General features: G+C 35.4%; 2 protein-coding genes across 7 annotated transcripts in view; one reads left to right on the top strand and one right to left on the bottom strand.

Annotated features, from left to right (window-relative positions):
* The window catches only part of LOC128183348 (tumor necrosis factor alpha-induced protein 3-like), a 29338-nt gene extending 6446 nt beyond the window's left edge, over positions 1 to 22892 (top strand). For 2 of the 6 annotated variants that reach the window (XM_052852316.1, XM_052852317.1), the window contains exons 2-7: positions 3622 to 3704; positions 15886 to 16195; positions 17034 to 17224; positions 17576 to 19496; positions 20342 to 20449; positions 21322 to 22892. In XM_052852316.1, the coding sequence (XP_052708276.1) occupies positions 3622 to 3704; positions 15886 to 16195; positions 17034 to 17224; positions 17576 to 19496; positions 20342 to 20449; positions 21322 to 21830 (3122 nt within the window). In that variant the 3' untranslated portion in view covers positions 21831 to 22892. The other 4 variants (XM_052852322.1, XM_052852320.1, XM_052852321.1 and 1 more) reach the window with 4 other exon arrangements.
* On the bottom strand, positions 20 to 13173 carry LOC128183349 (fatty-acid amide hydrolase 2-A-like). Its single transcript, XM_052852323.1, has 8 exons — positions 12015 to 13173; positions 11229 to 11420; positions 10775 to 10994; positions 10158 to 10367; positions 9192 to 9311; positions 8739 to 8893; positions 8269 to 8367; positions 20 to 1423 (listed from the first exon to the last, which is right to left on the bottom strand). Exons 2-8 carry the CDS (start codon positions 11418 to 11420, stop codon positions 833 to 835), a joined length of 1587 nt encoding a protein of 528 aa, XP_052708283.1. The 5' UTR covers positions 12015 to 13173; the 3' UTR covers positions 20 to 832.
* Positions 22893 to 23174: the final 282 nt, after the last annotated feature.

Here is a 23174-nt window from a genome sequence, read left to right as displayed (position 1 = left end):
AAGACAGCAAATTCAAAGCTTCGTTTCCAATTACAAATTTTATTAAACAGAATACACATTATTTTAACATTCAAAAGTAGGTTTTCATTACTCTTCAAATCAGTCAGCATCATCTAAAGATGTAAATAAAAAGAAATAACTTAAATGCTACAAACAAAATGTTATCCAATCGATCATCGTCTGGGACTAATTGCAACTATCATCAACATATTACTATAAATAAACAGGGCCACTGAACTTGCCCCTGGAGACAAACCACGTGACGCATTGTCATCATGGCGTCGTGTGTCGGACATGTATAATAATAATTCACACATTAAAATTATGGTGAAATATTTCTATATCATGTTCAAGTTGTCAATAAATCAAACGTAATTCTTAAATTTCAAGACTTGGATTTAACATCTGGGAAATTCTAATCAAAATAAATTGATGTGTTTTTTCAAAGTAAAAAAGGACCCCCCCCCCCCCAATCCAACATTCAATGAACAAAAAAGCATTCGGATATGTCTTGGCTGTTTGATAAAATCGGAAAGGGGAGTATTGTCTCCCTACAAATTGTTTTTTAAAAATGTGTTAAAAAAAATTTCATGCAATAAACACGCCAATTTTCATACTTCGTACTTCGGATCTCTGATAATTCGACCAACTCTACCCGATAGTTGTAAAACACTGTAAGTTGTTATTGGAATGTAGTAAAAACAATTAAAGCAATTAAAGGGCAGTAATTTGGCACCAGAAATAAAGAAAAGGTTTAGTTAAAAAATAAATAAATCATGTATGCAATAAATGTAAATTAATGCCGATATTAATACTAGTAGCTATCACGTGATCATGGCCTCGTTCCGGGTGGAACCCACCCTCCAAACACCCTCTCTAGGAACACCGCCACGGCTATGGACAGCCGGTCATTATTAGGGGTGGTCACAATCTGGAAACCCACGGGGAGACCCTCGGAACTCAACCCCAGCGGGCACTGAGTGACAGGGTAGGCTAAAGCGTTAAACAGTCCAGTATAGGCAAAGTTAAAGGGGTAGAAGATGGGCTCATTGTGGTAGGGGGCCACCTTGGGGTGGGTCGGATACAGCAACACCCCGTCCTCCCCCAGGACTTCCCTCAGTTCCTGGTCCAGCTTGTTGAGTATTTGTACGTTCTTTTTGTTTGTCCCTGGGGTGAGGTCCGCCAGTCCCTGTCCCATCCCCAGACCTATGGCCGGTAGGGTGTGGTTGGAGCGCCCCACCAGCCACTTCAGTAACTCCAGGTAACAGTTGACGCGGCCGTTATAGTTAGACATGTAGGTGGCAAAGTCCGTGCCGCCCGATAGCGCCATCTTGGCGGCCCACATCTCGAAGGCGTACTGGAACTTGGTGAGTTTGAGTTCCTCCACGTGAACCCCGACAGTGTCCCTGAGATATTGTACAACCTACAAAACACGGGGGTAAAGACTTGTGTTTATTGTGAATGATTATAATGTACAACAAACAAAACACGGGGGTAAAGACTTGTTTTTATTGTGAATACTTATATTGTACAACCTACAAAACACGGTGGGTAGAGACTTGTTTTTATTGTGAATGATTATAATGTACAACAAACAAAACACGGTGGGTAGAGAGACTTGTTTTTATTGTGAATGATTATAATGTACAACAAACAAAACACGGTGGGTAGAGACTTGTGTTTATCGTGAATACTTATATTGTACAACCTAAAAAACACGGTGGGTAGAGACTTGTGTTTATCGTGAATACTTATATTGTACAACCTACAAAACACGGTGGGTAGAGACTTGTGTTTATCGTGAATACTTATATTGTACAACCTACAAAACACGGTGGGTAGAGACTTGTGTTTATCGTGAATACTTATATTGTACAACCTACAAAACACGGTGGGTAGAGACTTGTGTTTATCGTGAATACTTATATTGTACAACCTACAAAACACGGTGGGTAGAGACTTGTGTTTATCGTGAATACTTATATTGTACAACCTACAAAACACGGTGGGTAGAGACTTGTGTTTATTGTGAATGATTATATTGTACAACCTACAAAACACGGTGGGTAGAGACTTGTGTTTATCGTGAATACTTATATTCACAAGAATTAGAGACTTATGTTTATTGTGAATGATTATAAGGTACCACTGAATACATGTTCTGTACAACCTACAAAACACAAAAAGTAGAGACTTGTGTACACTAGCATTATGTAAATAGTGCCTGTTTGGGAGGGTAACAGTTGAAATTGACACCCCGAGGAAACCATAATAATATTATAGAACACCATAAAATGTAGAATGATAAATAACGTACATAATATATATTAATGTACTCGAAAGAATGTAAATGAAGTATACATTTTTTCATATCAAAATTAAATGAAGTTTAATATTGGACCGTTTTCTGTAAATAAGACTTTCAAATCAATTAGGGCAGTCGATTCAATCTTCTCCCCAACCAATCAAATAGAAATGGGAAGAGAAAATTTAGAATAGAATAGAATTCTCTAAATAACAATTTGAAAAGTAATATAGTCATCGGATAAAAAAGGAAGTTTCTGAAATAAATAGCAGTAAGAACGATCACGCAGATATCTTTGTCGATGTAAACATCCATTGCTCTGAAAAGTCGGCCGGAATTTTGAAGATGTTAATTTCCGGCGAATTTCGGAAACAATTTATCGTCGAATCAACTTGGGAAAAAAGTCTAGTTCAGAAGGAAATTCCTTAATAAATACAAAATGTTTACTGTCTCAAATATATACTAACAAACCCGAATTATGATAAAGTTACATTGGAATTTGATATGAAATAAAAATAATTTATATTACAGGTTATGATTGATATAAAAATGGAACTTGTAGATGAATACAAATTATTTTGAGAGGATTGTCTTGGTGTGATAGCATAGTTATTTCAAATCGTTAGGAGGGCATGTCCTTTAAAGGCTTATTTTGTTTTGAAGATACACTTAAATTACAAGAGGATCGATAGAACCTGTTTCTAATCATTTTTTTATTACATTATTTAATAGGATTATAGTAGCGTTTCAGAATTTGAACACATTAGTCATACCAATTAAGAATTTGCGTTTACAAAACGCATTTCACAATACACGTACACAACAATAAAGCGTCACGAGACTTTGAAGTGCATTGAATGTACCCACATGACCTAGTTACAGATTTGACGTAAACAAGAACGAGTGCGCTAAAACCCAATGGCCAGTCAAAATCGCCCATCCCCCATAATCTAAGAAAAGGAAAATGGTTAAATCTGGGATCCCCCTAATTTATTGCGTTAGGATTAATCAAGCCCTTAACATAAATACTGTTTGTGGTATTATTTTTCTGTATTTACGCTTTGATGTTTCGAGGCTATGTAAGTTTTAAATAATCTAAATCTGACAGTTACAAGTACATGTACATTCGACCAACAAAGGAAAACGTATTTACATACTCTTATCATTCTTTGATGATAAAGTATTGTATGCAGACTTACATGTGATATGAAACAGTATAAATCAAAATATCAATAATAGTTGGACATAATAATATTCCGAATTTTATTCTTTATAAAATGATAGGTAATTTTTTCCATAATTTTTAATTATTCAAGAAAGCATGGAATTCGATCAACCTGATGCTACCGATCGGCCGACCAATCAAAAGACAGAAAACAAAGAAAGGTCAGCTCAAAATGTGAGTAACTTGAAATGATATGTTTATTATATATATTTACTTTCACCGGCTTTATAATTATTTTGTGATTAATTAAGATGGTTAATGTATGCTTAGAATCTTGGGCTGATGACAATGAAAATTCAAATAACTTGCTTAAATCTAAAGTAAAATAACGAAATAAATTACTTTATATTGAAGACAAAAACAGTACATGTCTATAGGCATGGACATACAAAGATACAATAATTCATGATTTATTATCCTCCTCTTGGGGCCTTTTTTTTTTAATGTACTAGTACTCCGCTAGAAAATTTATCATAAAAGTATTCAATCAGAATTGAGATGTTGTGGTTATAATAACAACAACTTTGTCGTTTCCCCTAGCTCTTTTCTAACCACGCAGATACCAGTCTGTCGTCGACTTTCTCTCACATCGCTTCTCGTACATTCTCGAAAGTGAAAGTAAAATTTTAAACAGATTTTATATTTCTGATAATACGACTTCTGATTTAAGAAATAAATAAACAAGATGATAATTTTGAACTTGAATTCAAATATTGTTATCCAAACGTGTACATAAAAAATAACCTTGAATAAAATTAAAAAAAAAAGTAACTTGAAAACAACAAAGATAATATCTGATCAAAATTCACAATAATTGTGTCACAAATATATGTTCAAACGTGTACTTGATGTTCTGATCTCCACTCCTTCATAGCTTAGGTTATGTCATTGATTTAAATAGGTAATCTAAATACAATAAAGTATTTATAAATATATGTTTCATCATAATTACATGTGTACACTTTTTAAATAGAATTCAATTCGCTCTACATGCCTTAATGTCTGTGAGTGTTTTACCGTATCCTGAGGCGTATTTAAAAAGTTTTTAAATACATATTTAAATATATCTCGTCTCTCTGACTCAATATGCACGTACTACCGTAACAATCAAAGAACGGAATCCATTCATTATCTCTACCCACGTGTTGTCAACATTTAATGTCTAGTATTACAAACAATCGTCCCACAGCCCCCTGTGATGACTTATAGGGGGAGAAGCTGATCTATCAGTGTAAACCGCTCCACAACCGAAATTCTTTTATCAAGAGGTTTACGTCCGATTACAGTGTTTAAGTGACACTTACACACAGTACTGGTGGCGGGGGAGGGGGTATAGACACCCACTGACATACATATCCGATAGGACGAGTTTATAGCAAATGAAACCGAACCTATGAGACAGCGACGATGACTGGACAGTCATACACAAACACACGGAAAACACCGCCTGCCCTGGTTCAGTTCACTATAAGTACATGTATGCACTATTATGACTATTTATATAAGGTTGAACTAATTTCGTCCTTATGGGTGTATCCGTGAATATTCGGAAGCACGACTTCAGTCTATATTCAGATCAATACTAAAACACCACATACAGCTCAATAGGGCTTTCAAGGAAAAGAACAAAGCTGTTATAAAATCTTGTCTTTTGGTGTGTCATGAGACACATAACTTACGTGTAAAATAACCAACATAATGTAGGCAGAGACATAAATAACATGTTATTTATGTCTCTGATTGTAAGTAAAATAAAATCATCAATCAGGATTGTTTTTTATTCTATTGTGTTTTGCAATATTTTGAAAGATTTTGACAAAGCACATTTTCAGTAATTGGTATTCACTCATTTATTTATTTAGAACTTATTCTCTAAAAGCATTGAGCATATATACTAAGTCTGGGGCTTGTGAAAACACCAGTGACTTTTATTAAAACTTGGAAAGACACTTGAGCAGATAGCATTGATTAAGAATTGTGTAAATACTTAGTCTGATATAATTTAATAAATCTTGTATGGATAATCAAGATGATGTTGAAACTCAGATATCATTAATAGTAATGTAGAAACTCAGATATCATTAATAGTAATGTAGAAACTCAGATATCATTAATGGTAATGTAGAAACTCAGATATCATTAATGGTAATGTAGAAACTCAGATTTCATTAATGATAATGTAGAAACTCAGATATCATTAATGATAATGTAGAAACTCAAATATCATTATTGGTAATGTAGAAACTCAGATATCATTAATGATAATGTGCAAACTCAGATATCATTAATGGTAATGTAGAAACTCAGATATCATTAATGGTAATGTAGAAACTCAGATATCATTAATGATAATGTGCAAACTCAGATATCATTAATGGTAATGTAGAAACTCAGATATCATTAATGGTAATGTGCAAACTCAGATATCATTAATGGTAATGTACAAACTCAGATATCATTAATGGTAATGTACAAACTCAGATATCATTAAAGGTAAATAAATGTAGAAACTCATATATCATTAATGGTAATGAAGAAACTCAGATATCATTAAAGGTAATGTAGAAAATCAAATGTCATTAATGGTAATGTGTAAACTCAGATAACATTTATTGAAAATTGTGTAGAAAATTTGACATCTTTCATTAAAGATTTTGTAGAAACTTAAAAGAAGCTTGTGTAGAAACTAAGATATCATTGAAGGTGGTGTATGGACTCAGATATCATTTGTGTAAAAACTTAGATATCAATAAACTATGTGTAAAAAATTAGATCCCATTGAAGTTTTTGTAGAAACTTAGATATCAATGAAGTTTGTGTCAAAAATTCGATCTCATTGTAGTTTGTGTAGCAACTTAGATAACAATGAAGTATGTGTCAAAAATTCGATATCACTGAAGTTTGTGTCAAAAATTAGATATCATTTAAGGTGGTGTAGAGACTTAAATATCAATGAAGATTATTAAGATATCATTGAAGCTAGTGTGAAAACTTAGACATCATTTATTGCATGAACATTGTAAAGAACTTAAATATCACTTTTTAAAACTTTTGAAAAACTTGAGCAGTCATCCATTAAAGCTAGTGATGAAACTTAGATATAATTGAAAGTGGTGTGGAATCATAGGTCTTTTGTAAAACTTCAATATCATTTAATGAAGTTCATTTATATTTTGAGTATCATATCATTTATTAATGTTTGTGTAGAAACTAAAATAGCATTTTCAAATACTGAAGCTTGTGTAGAAACATGGATACATGTATCATTTATTAAAATTTGAGTAGAAACTTAGATATCATTTATTGAAGCTCATGTAAATACTGAGTTACGTCTTAATATCACTATTAAAAGCTTGTGTTGAAACCTAGATATAACTTATTAAAGCTTGAAATGTAGAAACTTGGATATCATTCATTGAAGCTTGTGTAGAAACTTAGATATCATTTATTAAAGCTTGTGTAGAAACTTTTGATATCAATTAGTGATCAAGCTCATCTAAAATCTTATATATCAATTAGTAATCAAGCTCATCTAAAATCTTATATATCAATTGGTGATCAAGCTCATGTGGAAACTTATACATTTAGATCATTTTTGAAGCTTGTGTATAATCTTTGATATAAATTAGTGATCAAGTTCATGTAGAAACATATCAATAATTTATTGAAGTTGGTGCATAAAATTATAGATCATTTCTTGAAGCTTGTGTAGATATCAGTCGGATATATTTATCTACATGATTGGATTGTTCTGTAGCTTGTGTAGATATCAGTCGGATATATTTATCTGCATGATTGGATTGTTCTGTAGCTTGTGTAGATATCAGTGGGATATATTTATCTACATGATTGGATTGTTTGGTAGCTTGTGTAGATATCAGTCGGATATATTTATCTGCATGATTGGATTGTGTAGATATCAGTCGGATATATTTATCTGCATGATTGGATTGTTCTGTAGTTTGTGTAGATATCAGTCAGATATATTTATCTGCATGATTGGATTGTTCTGTAGCTTGTGTAGATATCAGTGGGATATATTTATCTACATGATTGGATTGTTCTGTAGTTTGTGTAGATATTCATCTACATGATTGGATTGTTCTGTAGCTTGTGTAGATATCAGTCGGATATATTTATCTGCATGATTGGATTGTGTAGATATCAGTCGGATATATTTATCTGCATGATTGGATTGTTCTGTAGTTTGTGTAGATATCAGTCAGATATATTTATCTGCATGATTGGATTGTTCTGTAGCTTGTGTAGATATCAGTCAGATATATTTATCTGCATGATTGGATTGTTCTGTAGCTTGTGTAGATATCAGTCAGATATATTTATCTGCATGATTGGATTGTTCTGTAGCTTGTGTAGATATCAGTCGGATATATTTATCTGCATGATTGGATTGTTCTGTAGTTTGTGTAGATATCAGTCGGATATATTTATCTGCATGATTGGATTGTTCTGTAGTTTGTGTAGATATCAGTCAGATATATTTATCTGCATGATTGGATTGTTCTGTAGCTTGTGTAGATATCAGTCGGATATATTTATCTGCATGATTGGATTGTTTGGTAGCTTGTGTAGATATCAGTCGGATATATTTATCTGCATGATTGGATTGTGTAGATATCAGTCGGATATATTTATCTGCATGATTGGATTGTTCTGTAGCTTGTGTAGATATCAGTTGGATATATTTATCTGCATGATTGGATTGTTCTGTACTCACTTTACGTTGTGATTTCTGGATTTCTGGTTCCACATGACTGACTAGAAGACTACCCCCATCATCAAACATGGTGAAAAATCGGATCTTCATTACGTCCACCTACAGAGTGATAGGACATTAAAAACCAAAATGATATTTTTTAAACATGTTTTTTTTAAATGCACTATAAATGAACATAAATTTGATCAATTAATTTTCTCAAATTTGATTTATTTTACTATTTCTATTTGATAATATATGAATCAGCCTAAAAGATGCCAGGTTATCATTTATAACATTTACAATATCAAAAACAATAGCACTGTAAAGAGTGCTACAAATCTACAGTTTTAATGATATCTTGCATGTAGAGATACTGGGTACCCCAAAGCCAGTCACAAAAAGCCTCGGAATTTGTTTAGTTTATATACTTTGTACATATTACTTTTCAACTCATTTCATGATTTAAACATTACAAGAACTTGTGTGACCTTTTGGTCTAGTTTGGCTAGCTTGGCCTCAGGTCCCGACATGACCTTGAGGAGAGGTAGAAGGTCAGTGGCGTATCTACACATTGGCCCAGTGGTCAGTAATTCCATGTCTCGGCCGGTCGGCAGTGGAAACTGGCCCCCACTGGGGACCAACCCTACAAGCATTGTAGTATACACATACTTATAAAGGCATTTATACATGAATATAGTTTTATCTTAAAATCAAATGATAATGAAAAACACACAATATGATTAAAGGGGAAAAAGGAGGGAAAGAAAGAGCAAAGGAGAAAAAGAATGAGAAATGGGAGAGAGAATAGAGAGAAAATGAGGGAGAGATATCAATAGATAAGTATGGTGAACGAGAGACAGTGGAGCCAACAAAAGCTAGAGATTGGAGAGAGGCTACAACAGGAACTAGAGTTTTACAATAAAAATAAGAATCTAATTTACCATTTGAGGGCTTGTGACCAAATATTCCATTGAAGAAGCTGGGCATTCTGATGCTTCCTCCGATATCTGACCCCACCCCCACCACTGCTGCCCCTGATGCAATGGCACACCCCTCTCCACCTGAAAAATAAACATATCTATAGATGTCTGAATATATATCTTTGGTTTCTTTAAGATTATCTATTTATCAAACGATGATAATCATTATTACATCTTTTTTGCCAAAGTTTATTTCCTAAATCAGGATACATTATTATAGTAGCTAGCAAACCTTCATACAATATCAGAGCAGTAATTCAGAAGGCTGAGACCTACAGTACCAACCCGACCAAACCTAACACCACAGCAGGCCCCAACTAAAGGGTTTACTAAAGGGTTTACTAGGAGTCTGCTTTTTAAAAGTTTGCGTCCACTCTGGGTTTACTTTGGGTTCACTTAGGTTTTACTTTGAGTATACTCTGGGTTTGCTTTTGAGGTCCTTTTTAGTGGAGGTGTGAAGCAGACTCGTCTTTTATCTTACCATCTTACCTCCTGTAAGCCAAACCTCTTGTTCCAAATACACATTTAGCATCTGCTTTCAGGGGTCTACTTCTGATCGGGGTTCACTCTCTGTGACACTCTGCATTTACTTTGGGTTTATCTGGATTAACTCTCAGTCTGGGTCTGCTCTAGCAAACCAAGAGTAGACCCCAAGCAAACCCCGACAGTAAATCCCGGGTTTCTGTAAGGTTGTCTGATCGCTACTGTTACTAGCCGGGTACCTATTCTCACCAATACCTATATTTGGATGTAATATTTCATTGCAATAGTAAGAATTGTCCACAGCCAGTTTGGATTATAATATCTACTCCTCTTCTGAGCTGTATGGATTATAATCTTGTCCTCACCTGAGCTGTGTATACCGGGTATTATAGTCTCTCTAGTCCTCACCTGAGCTGTGTATATTATAGTCTCTCTAGTCCTCACCTGAGCTGCCACCCACTATTCGTGCGGTGTTGTACGGGTTACAGGACCGCCCGTTGAGTCGGTTGGCGGACTCGTACCACATACATAGCTCACTCACATTAGTGACCATTGTGGGGATCAGGCCGGCCTGTCGGAGTCTCCCCACCACTGGGGCGTCCTCACTGGCACGGTAGTCCCTCATCATCACCAGCCCAGAGGTCTGCGGCATTCCTGAAAGACAGCATTTATTTAGCAAAGCTAATTTGTTATTACATGTCACTGCAACAGAAAGCTTATATATCTGTAACCAGTACATTTTTGAACTATGACATCAGACTTTGAAATGTTTATCTAAAACCTATAACCAAGCCATCAGGAATCTGATTCAATTATACACCATAGTAACCCATGCAAAACATTGTATGGTAATCTGGTCAACAGGAAATGCTATTTCAAATAAATGGTCATTCTGTCTCAATCAGAAAAAGTTTAAATCATTCAGGACAATACTGTTAAAAGCTTATACATGTTTTAGATAAAAATAAATTAGTTTTAACAGTGTGGGTGTGTAGAGGGTTGTTAAATCTACAAGACCCCCAAGACCCTGGGCTACACAGACCTGTATCTCTCCGCCTTACCTTTGAGGGCAAATGCCTCTTTAATAGAGGTGGGCACTCCAAGAAATGGAGCATTCTGCTCAGAGAATTTCTCTGCAATAATGTGACCATCAAGAATAGTGTCCACATTTCTGGCTTCCTGCAGAGCCTCTTGAAAGCGGTCAGCAACAATAAAATTACAGTCCCTGTTCACGAGCCTGGCTCTCTCTATATACGCCCTCACCACAGCCTCAGATGTCACCTAAAATAGGCAGGTCAATACAATTATCACACAATGTGGACATCATTTTTTTTTTACCTTTGTGTAACATTTGCTTACCTCAGAGTAAGAACATATCTCTTGTTATGAAGACTGTTTTAATTGATACTTAATTCAGTAATTAGTATAGGCTATTTCTTAAACAGCACATTTTAATGCTGTCAAACAGGAAATACAAGTGATAAGAAAATTTGATCTTGACTGTTTGAGAGTTACCTCCCTTGTCCTGATCTTTCTGGCTAGCTCAGTAGCTGGAAGGAGACAGAGAGGGTCCTCTATGGGGGTCACACACTTCGAGCTGGACTGATAAACCAGACTGAATATCAGTCGGATGATCGGGGTCAGCACCCACCCAACGGCGGTCAGTACGGCATACTGTATGCTGCGAAGGAGGTGGGAGACCTTCATCTGGAAACAAGGGTACAAACATTAATGTTAAAAACAAGGGGACAAACATTAATGTTAAAAACAGGGGTACAAACATTAATGCTAAAAACAAGGGGACAAACATTAAATGTTAAAAACAGGGGTACAAACATTAATGTCAAAAAACAAGGGTACAAACATTAATGTTAAAAACAAGGGGACAAACATTAATGTTAAAAACAAGGGGATAAACATTAATGCTAAAAACAAGGGGACAAACATTAATGTTAAAAACAAGGGGATAAACATTAATGCTAAAAACAAGAGGACAAACATTAATGTTAAAAACAAGCCTAGGGTACAAACATTAATGTCAAAAACAAGGGGACAAACATTAATGTTAAAAACAAGGGGACAAACATTAATGCTAAAAACAAGGGGACAAACATTAATGTCAAAAACATGGGTACAAACATTAATGTCAAAAACAAGGGGACAAACATTAATGTCAAAAACAAGGGGACAAACATTAATGCTAAAAACAAGGGGACAAACATTAATGTCAAAAACAAGGGTACAAACATTAATGTCAAAAACAAGGGGACAAACATTAATGTCAAAAACAAGGGTACAAACATTAATGTCATACTGTCTACTGTATGCTTGTTACACCTACAAGTACAACAAAGGTACATAAATTCATGACATACTGTGTACTGAATGTTTTGAAAAATTTATGAGACCTTTATCTACAACAAGGTTACATAAATTAAAGATAGTCTCTTGGATCTAAAGGGGTGGACTACCATAATCTACAACAAGGGTACATAAATTAGTGATAGACTCATTGCTCTACAAGGGGTGGGCTACCTTCATCTGCAAGAGTAAATTAACTAAATGTTGATCAGCATTAGGTTTGAATCTGAGGTTCAATAACTCATGTCTTATTCACACCAAGGAAATTCTGAAATATTTTCCTGAACCACATGAGGAAAGTTTAAGATATGGGAATACCCCAGTATTGTCAATCATCACTCAAGCCGAGGGTTCAACGACTGGGCAGTGAGATTAAGACAGTACCATATTTTATGGATCAATTTTAACTCCAATTTATTAGCCCTTCATGTGAACTGCATGTGTTTAACTTGATTATTAACAGATTTCATCTTGACACTGTCAGTTTGATGATTAACATTTGTTTTTTTTTTTTATCCATGTCCTTTTGGATTCAAATATTCAAAACAGGAACAGGTAATGACCTATAATGTTACTGTGCAACGGAAAACATACGAGGAAATCTATCTATCAATTGAGTAATTAATATTATACAGGAATAACAATGTTTTAAAATATTCATTTTCTCAAAAATTGTCACTTGACAAATAAGATATGTTTATGATAGCAGTAAGGATGCTCTTGATACCGTGCAGACTTATTTCAGGTTAGAGTGGTCTGTCATTCCTGTAAACTGCAATCAATTCAAGTATTCTGAACATTTGATTAGACCAAGATTAAGCAATCATTAACTGATCTGCACACATTCTACCCTCATTCATAAGTATGTAAAAGATGATATTAATTCATTCGTACTTATTGTTTTTTGAAATTTATTCTGAGTTTAATGCTTATATCCTAATGACCAATGTTGAGACGAAACAGACAAACTTCAAAAATACATTTTTATATATATTAAGTTAATGTTAATACATGTATCTCCTTAAAGTTTGAATAACATTTTTCCAGTGCAATGTGAAGGTCAGGGTTAATATCATGAGATAGCAGCAGATTTATAGCACTGGCTGTGTTTGTTTTACCCTTCACATTTCTGCAATCAGTAGATGTTGAGGTATTGGTTTGGAAGCCATCAAAACCTAGTTCAAATCTTGACAGAGGAAATATATATATATATATGTCTTTGTTAAAGTGTTAGATTTACATTTTACTTTTTTGGGGGTTCGCAAATTCTTCATCACTGGACACAATGAGCAAAACTTTTTCTGGGTTTTATTATACAATTTCATGTTTAGCTTTTTTTGAGGTCAATACATGTTGTTATAAAGGTATGTTATGAGGTAATGAAGGCAGCTAACATTGCAGAGAGAGAGAGAGAGAGAGAGAGAGAGAGAGAGAAAGAGAGAGAGAGTAAATACAGTACACTATATTATGATGATTTTCCCTCCTAATACGCATGAGGAAATGGAATCAAAAAGTTCCTCTACACAACTGAATCAGTGAATTTCCCATTGCACATACAGTGATACTGACACAGGAGAAACCTACTTGTCAATGATATAAAAAGGAGAGAGGAAGGAAATCTATACAAAAGTCTAAAGTTTCTTAAGTTGAAATAGCCATGTATAGTCATAAAATAGAAAAAAATATATAGGAACTGTTTTCTTACAACAAAAAAAGGGAAAAACACAAGTTCGTACTCCATTCTGTCCTAATGCACTGTCATAACAGTGACGTTGTCATCCGTGGGGGAGGGGTGGTTTAATTAACCCAGCGTGGGTCAGAGTCTATGATCTTTATTACTCAGGGGTCTATTTTAGTGACTGTACAGTTTCTAATTGACATTGAAGTCAAATAACTTATCTTTATTGATATTTAAGCTATGAGAGTACTGATTTACCTAATTATCATTTAGCAAAATCTTAATTTCTCTAAAATCTACATGTGCTGCTTTATATTTGCTAATTATGGCGGGCTAAACATGCAGTGCTTTAAGTTGACAATGGCCCATGACACAAATACTGAACCTTAGTCCTCAAAGCAAAGCAGGCCTAGGATGAAGATGTTGTTAAACTATAAAAAAAAAATGAAACACTACTAGGTATCTGAAAATAATGTTCTTGTAAGCTGACATAAATAACACAATTTGAATCTGCATAATATAAATATGTATCTGCTGTAATCTCTACTTCTCTGAGGCAGAATAACTTACTGCTCATGTACATGACCTTATATAGTATGCACAAATATTTGTATCTATCTATTATTACAAATATGACAGTACATGCACATACAAGTATGTCAAGTCCACAGTACAAATAGTAGTTGTTGTGTAAATAAAAATGCTAACGTTGCGCATTTTTTGACTTCCGTCATTATAAAATATGAAGAAAAATCTGCTAAAGGTTCCAAAGAAAGAATCAAACATAAAAAGAAAAGCCATAATATGTGGTCGGTGAACCCCTCACCTGTTAGAGAGACGCCCGGTGTATCAAATCGAAAGTAAAAGTAGTAGCCACGTGATAAAAACAACCAATCTCAAGAGTTGTCTCTGCGTTTAGGGAATCCCCCAGATAGGAATTCCCTCAAATTTCCATGACAGGCGTTACAACTTTGAGGTAAATATGTTTGAAATTTTCTTCATAGGGAAAGTTGTGTTTCCAAATTTATAATTTGAAGAACAAAGGTTAAGATTTGGAACACAAATATATCTTTGTGAAGTTATGAATGGAATCTGGCTTTTGGAAATACTCATCCGTTGTAACAAAATCGCATTATCCTGTTATCAATTGGCGTCGTTATAAATAGGAATACACCACTTCGACTGTTCCTAAATGACAGAAAGACAGTAAGCTATCGTTTCTTTTTACCCAGTTCGTTTGTGTATAATTTGTATGATCTAATGAAATCTACTATAACTTGTTACAGTAAATAGGCCTACATATATACTGCACTGCAGTACAGTTATGAACACAACAATTAAGCCACGTCAAATAACAAAGGATGAAGTAGGACCTATAATAAGATCTTATGGATAATTTTTGGGGTAGTTTTTTGTCACTTCACCAATCCCTGGTTTATACAGCCCTTAATGTGATATAATACAACACTTCCTTGAAGTTCCTTCATTTCCATGTTTCTGATAGGGAAAAAATTGCCTTTATCAACCGTTGATGTACAATTTTGTCTTGTATAATAATTTGTAAAATCTCTCTCTCTCTCTCTCTCTCTCTCTCTCTCTCTCTCTCTCTCTCTCTCTCTCTCTCTCTCTCTCTCTGCCTGTATCAGAACTAAATATTATGATGTAAACTCAGTTTGGGATTTAATTAGAGGCCTTAGTTATCCAAAAGATCTACCTATATTGTTCTAGAAGGTTCAGGGTATCAATTATTTCCTATTTTTAATTATTTAGAACAGAAAATCTTATATTATTTGTACAGTCATACATGTGTAATACGTAATGGATTCAATGTTCATCAATCAATGTTACAAACAGATCAATATATGTTGTAATAGTATACTAAGTGATAACGTCATTTGTGATTTTCCAGCCTTTTCTATGATTCAGATTGTGAAATGTTATTTTGGCTTTGATTTGTGTAACCCATAGTCACAATAAAAAAAAAAATGTTTTCATCAAATATGTTCAACTTGTTAGGAACTGAGGGTATTTGAATGCTTGAGATATTCATATAGAATGGTTTTTTATATATGTATCATATTTTATTTTAGAAATCTATGATGAGTTAAACTTTTTCACAAAATTATTTTGTAGAATATGAATATTCCAACTTATCCCTTCAAGTCCAAATTTGCAGACAGTTCACCAACAAGAGTCAGTCAGCTGATAAATGAAATTACAGAGGATGTGAACCATGAGAACCAGGGCCAGGGGAAGCCCTTCTCCCTGAAGACTTATCACCGCTTCACCGCACTGTTACCCTGTCTCAAACAGGTCAACGAGGCCTTCAAACACTCCTATAACATTACTGTCCTTGACACCGACGTCAAGAATGACCTTCAGCAGTCAAAGGTCATAAACTGGTGTAGGACTTCCAAAGTCCTGTATCCAATTAAGACCAGAGGTAAATACTGCACTGTTGTTCTTTTATTAGATTTTGCATGCAGTTTTATTTTTGTTGTTAGTGTGCATTAAGTTCATATAACAAACAAATATTTTTTAGACAATTTTTAAATAAATTGCTATCAGTGAATTTTAAAATTAGGTACATAATAATTGTCTGGTTGTTAAATGAATTTCAATTTTTCTGACATATATAATTTTAAATTAATTAAATGTTCCAGGAAAAATAAAGTGACATCCTGGAACAAGGCTCATGATTTCTTGATATTTCCTTTGTGTATATTTTTCAAAAGTTAATTTTTCATAAATAAATAAATAATTGTCATAGTCATTTCAATTTAATGAGATAAAAGATATTTTATTTACAAATCAAGGGCCCTAAAAGGCATTTCAACAGTTTTAAACTATGTACATGTACATGTACATAGTTAAGTCTTAACATTAATATTCACAGAAGGATTTTAAAGAAAAGATAAAATTCTACTGTAGTGCGACCAGTTCTCGCCGAGTATCATTTCTCGCCAGTACATTGTGACATCATTTTATCAACACATAAAATTATAGACGCCAGTACTCTAAATTGAATGTACAAGTAAATTTTGAGGGTCATTTATCCTTGGAGCTATATTATTTTCTTTATGCTTAATTTTCAAACCTCATACAAGTAAAAAGTGATTACAGCGCTCATTGAAGTGAACAGCCAATATTAGTTCTAAAGTCCACAAGTCATACTGTTTACTCATACAGGAACAATAACAAAATCAAATCCTTTGCCAAATAATAAAATGGACAATTGGGACCTCACCATGTGCTTTAAAAAATTTGTTACGATATTTCAGGGGACGGGAACTGTCTCCTTCATGCAGTCTCGTTGTTCCTTTGGGGGATGGAGGACCGTGACCTACTTCTGCGGCGCCTCCTCTATCTGTCTCTGGCCAATGATGACAAGAAATTCTTCAGAAGATGGCTGACACAGTACAGAAACACGATGATGGATCAGCCAGAGTTTGAGCTGGAATTGAACTCCAAGGTAAATGTCCTCCTGTGTCATTTGATGGACACTTAATTTACAGTGCGGGTACTGTAAATGTAGAATCTAGAGGTTCAGAGGAACTTTCACCAGACTCTTGATTATAGACCAGATCAAATCTTGATTTCTTTGGGGAAAAAAGAGCAACAAATTTTGATTTTGGTATTTAAGCTGGGACTGTCATTCTTTTTTGTTGTATATTACACATTTTGATATGAGATATTTAAGATTTCTTTATAAAATGTATATGATATACAGTTAATGTAAATTATTTGCACTATTGAATTTTAAAACCAAAAGAGATAATAGATTTAAAAAATCTAAGGTTACACCTCATTATTTACTTTATAGGACATGGATAGAGAGTGGACAAACATTTTGAAATCGGCTGAGGACAACCCGGTAGATCAAGGGACCTCCCCTAACTTCCACACCTTGGAGGGTATCCACCTGTACGTACTAGCCAACATCCTGAGGCGGCCGATAATCGTGTTGGCGGACAGGAAGGTGCGGAGTGTGTACGGACACAGTGTCCAGAGCGACAGTCTGGGCGGGATTTATCTTCCCTTGGAGTGGAAGCCAGCAGAAGTCTGCAAGTCTCCCATCACTATAGCTTATAGCATGAACCACTTCTGTCCACTCCTTCCCCAGAGAAATGTGCACGACGGAAGAGCGACGGACTCGGAATATGTCATTCCTTTAGTGTATTACGACTTTGAGCCATTAGTTCTTCGGTTTTTACTGTATGCAGAGGAAAGCTTAGGCCACGATCTTCTTAATGGATATCTAGACACTAAAAATATTCCTATGACAACTTCAGACTCTATTCTTCAAATTCCTGTGGCAAAGTCTAACTATCAAATAATCAAGCCCGCTTTTGACATTGTACAAAGTCATTTTGAAGAGTGTCAGCAAATTTACCGCATGTGGATCAGAGATAGGGAAGTTCAGACAGGTCAGCCACAGCTGGTGTCTACTGTAGTGACTAGTCAAGTGTCCACATCTCACACATCCACTAATCCACATCAGCTATCTACTAAATGCCATACCCCAGGGTGCGATCTTTTCGGTTCTCCCGCTTATGGTGGAAAGTGCTCGGAGTGTTTTAACAAGTACACAGTTGACTATAACAGACAAGAAACAGAAAGGCGGAATCAAGCCTTAGTTGAGCCTTCAGCCCCCCTGGCTTCTATGCCATACCTTCCAAGTGGGAATTACTGTGAACTGTCCATAATGGATGAGAATTGTAAAAACTTTGCAAAATGTGGAAATAAAATGTCTGTGCATAAATATCCTTTCTGTCACGAGTGCCGGCCAGATGATAACCCTCCCAGTCACCCTGTCGGTCAGGAAATGAGTTCCTCTCCCCCTAGGGCCGTGAGAAATGAACCTGTGGACGATAGCAGATTGTTTGGTGAAGGTGACCCTCTTCGTCCTTTGAATTTAAAAACAATAGTACCGAATCAAACGGTTTTGAATTCCTCAAGAACAGGTAGTTGTGTTTCACCAAACTGTAAAAACCAAGAACATCCCAATCATAAGAACTTTTGCAAAGAATGTTATTCTAAACTTCAGTCTGGAACTCTTTCAGCAAGTGGCCAAGAGGGTCCTTCATCTCAAACCTACTTGATGAATACTGAGGGTGGGGGGCTAAGTGATGGGGACCCAAGCGGCGGAACCCCATCCCCTGGGGACACCAGTATAAAGCCATTTGAAATTGTAGGTAATAAACTCGGACAGGAACAAATTCAGAAATTACAAAATCAAGGAAAATGCAAGTTTGGAGGATGTGAAAGCTATGGGCATGTGCATTATAAAGGATATTGTGAACCCTGCTATAAGAAGACAACCTCACCAGAGGAGATGTTACTGAGCTTTCAACATGTTCAAGAACAAAGACTCGTTTCACCCAACCAACTCAAAAGATTGTGCTCCATACCTGGATGTAAAGAAGAAAAGATAAAGAACGATCATGGACTGTGCCTTCAGTGCTACTTGAAAAACAAACTTCCTGTGGGGGAGGTCAGTAAGGAACCCATCCCTCCCCCCGACAACAGTACCCTGGAGTCCAAGACGCCCCTGGATACAGCAGAAATTCCCCAGCCCAGAATAGTGACCAGCTCTCGCGAGAAAGTCAAATGTGTCTCCCCACTGTGTGATACCCTCATTTATCCTCCCCACCACCTGTGTGAGCGATGCAAGGCCATACTGCAAAGAGAGTATGCTGAGAGTAATAGATCAAGGTCACTAGAGGTCAACCGACACAGACCAGGTAAATCTTGTCTTATGAAGGGTTAAAAATCACTTCAATTCTTGTCATTTCAACAAGAAAGCATGTGCAGACAACATGCATCTGATGACGTTTAATGGGAGTATTTTTTTGTAATATATGTATGAACCTTTAACCAACCAAACACTGATTTTGTAACACGAGTGTTGGCCTTTTAACCCAGCCTGATATTTTTAAGCCTTTGATCGTATTATCTCACAAGCCTCTAGCTTCCTGGTAACAAAGTAAAAGATTTTATTACAGTTGAACAGCTAATGTAGATGTGACATTTGTGGTGAAATTTCTGCATATATTATGTGCAACTGTTATATAAATCACTGATAGAATACATTATTTGTAGAGAGTTTGTATTGCACTAGTCTATCCTGATCTGTACAAAATATTGATTATTCAAACTCAGAAATGTGATCGATAAATGGCAGTCCCTGATTCTCTGTTAGACAATAACTTGGAATACCAACAATTCATAGAATTCAGAAATTGAAAGAAAGCTACCAGATTTTAAGACATCTATCTTGAGTTATTTCCACTTTAGGAGAGAGTTGGTTTCCTTGATGAATCAATGAATTTTTAGGGGAAAAAAATGAAATTGCTGAGAATAATGCTAAAAATGAAATCGCTTAGAATAATGCTATAATATATACCATTATCTACTTTAAATTATCATTTACTCAGTAGGTATCTGTATGTTGGAAAATGCTATTAATATTAGATTAACCTAAAAACTAATAGGAATTACATGCATTGCCTAAAGACTAAGTACTAGGACTAAGTGTGTTGCCTTATTATCCACTGTCTCTATTTCTCTCTCTCTGGTCTGATTGCAGCTAGGCAAGGGAGCGCCTACTCCCCATCACGCCACAAATGTCAGACTGAAAACTGTGAATATTACGGAGACAAAAAATTCCATGGTTACTGCTCTAACTGTTACCAAGGTAACTCGCCAGACAACACTCAGAATGTATTATTGATCCATCTCATCATTTTCAGTCGTTGTGTGCATTGAGACGACCAACCAACATTTCTTTGTTGTATCTTGATGTACACATTCATTTTTGCACGTGTGTAGAACTGTAATTGCAATTTCACAAAGAATTCAGTCATTAATACATGTATATATCCTGCACACTGTATGTGAGTGTACCAGCATCACCCCCAGTACAGACTTACAGTACAATTTCACAGCTTTTTAACACTGTAAATGTTGTGTTTTAATTAACAATGCATGAACAAAAAGAAGCTCTAATCATTAGAATTAACCTGGAAGTGAGGCTCTGTCAAATTTAGTGACAATAGGTAATCCGGGGGACAGTTATTGGTGGGGAGGCGGTTACTGGTGAGTGAAGCGATTGACAGTGTGGGACACTGTGTGGTTAGAGGGGCCAGGGGAGAGGCAATCTGTCTCAGGTGTAGATCAGCTGTCAGTCGGCTCCACTTCCTCATTGTTGCATGGGGGCTTTATTTGTTAGTCTGTTTATAGACCGGACTGTCAACTAACAGGTCTTGGTTCGTTAATATCTTCTGTTGTCAAGATCATATTTTGTGGTTTTTTGGCTTCGCATTTGATCGTTGTCAAAGTGGTTTTATCTTCTTCCTTTTAGATTTATTTTATTTTATACAAGTAGTGTAAATCCCAGATTGGATATTTATAACGATCATTAAATATTTATCTGTATATAAGGAAGTTGATGCCTGTTGCATGTTATGGCAGGAAGCAATAGATTGTATGCACATATTGATAAAGAGATTTTATTTTAGTTGGTTGCTTTGCACAGAGTGATAACAGATTTTTAATTATTTTTTTTAGTTGCTGTGACTACAGCTCCGATACGGACTGCCAAGCCAGAGGTGGTACCCAGACAGAACAACACTGCTCCACATCTCCGCCAGAGCATGAACTGCGTGGAGCCAGGATGCGATAAATTCGGAGATCCCTCCATGAGTAACCGCTGCACTGAACACTACAGACAAGCGATGCGTAGACCCCCACCCCCTCACTCCTCCCCATTCCTTCTCCCTTTTCAGGTTGAACAGTACAATGTGGCAGAGAAAGATCGCAATACAGCGGTGCCCCTCCCACCGGAGCACTACAACATCCCCGTAACAAACACCAACACTGGGAAGTCACCACTAGGTGGCTCTCAATACATCCAAGCCATGCAGAAAGTGGAGGGCTCCAGAAAGGGAAACAAGTGTAAATCGGCCTCCTGTGACAATTACGGAAACTCTAGTAATCAAGGTTATTGTAATGCTTGTTTTAAGAAAAGGACTAGTGGGGGGAATGACCGGGTCCAAGGGAATTATATGTGTTGTTAGACTGTGTAATAAAACTGTCACGTACCGTGTATCTTTATAACTACCAGTTGATAGATTCAGCTGTGTTTATTTTTAATTTCCACATTTTCTCTGTCTTTCAGTCTTTAAGGGATCAATGCTAAATGTTAGCTCTTTATGTAACATTATGACAAATCAGGTGGACACTTGTGGATCACATAGAGTAGATGGAGGGATTAATGGAGAAACTGCAGTTGAATGATGTTTTTATGTTTTAGTAGATTTTATTACCTGTCTATAAGCTCATTTCATGTGACAATATGATTTACTGTATGTATGTAGATTGTATATCGGGGAGGAGGGAGGGGGGGAGGGTTTTGTGGACAGCTGTAGTTTGTAAGGACAATCATACATGTTGTTTGTCAATTATTCATGTATATTGTACTTTGTTTTATTTAAATTATGATTAAAGATCTTCACATTTAATCATACTTATTATTATTTTTAACATAATCAGTATATTAAATTTTAAACACAAGAATTTTATGTGTCATGTATGTGTAAACTTTTACTTTATGAATTTTTGAAATAAAATTTGTATGTTATTGTTTGAGTTAAAACAGAAAGTCAGTAAGATTGTCGTCAGAAGTTTTTTGAGAATTATTAAACAGAAACTACAATTAATGAACAAAGTTAAAATAAATCTTTTAAGTAGGATATAAGAAATATCGTAAATTTTGACTTAATTCACAACAATTAATATTGTGAAAAAAGGACATCAAATCATTGTAAAAACAATCATCAGAACAAAATTTTTAACTTTTTAACGAAATGTATGACAGTTTGAGTAAGCCTTCCCATTTTGTAAATTATAGGACTTCTAGAGAATATTTAAAAATGTTTTGTAATTAACTTGCATGACATAATTAGAAAATTACGCTTGATAAAATTATTATTGAAATTAAAATAGATATCACGTGGATGTAGAGTAAGTATTATGCATTTCGTTATTTATGATGCCTCGTTCCCGTACACAGGCACGTGTTGTACAATATGTTGTTGATTTGATTTTCAGTGTACATTAAACTTGTCTAAAAACTGTAAGTACTCGTTCTGTTAATTTCGATGGGGATATTTTAGGTTTAAATGTACAACATCCTGGATATTCTTGAACCGTCGCCAATGGAGGACATCAAGCCAATGAGAGAGAGGCCGGGTCTGGATTCAGGAAGTATCCTGGATACAGGTCATGTGGTCAGTCGCCATGCAGGGTGGATGTGTCAATCAAACCGACCCAATGTTAGCGACACTTGAACCTTGTCCTGTTATCATTATTAATGTCAAGAAAAATATCTTTACAGGCTAAGGTTTTTACAAGATAACTAT

The sequence above is a fragment of the Crassostrea angulata genome, chromosome 5 (genome assembly GCF_025612915.1).
Source record: "Crassostrea angulata isolate pt1a10 chromosome 5, ASM2561291v2, whole genome shotgun sequence".
NCBI lineage: Eukaryota > Metazoa > Mollusca > Bivalvia > Ostreida > Ostreidae > Magallana > Magallana angulata.
Note: the sequence above shows the minus strand (reverse complement) of the source record. Positions and strands in the feature narration are given on the sequence as shown.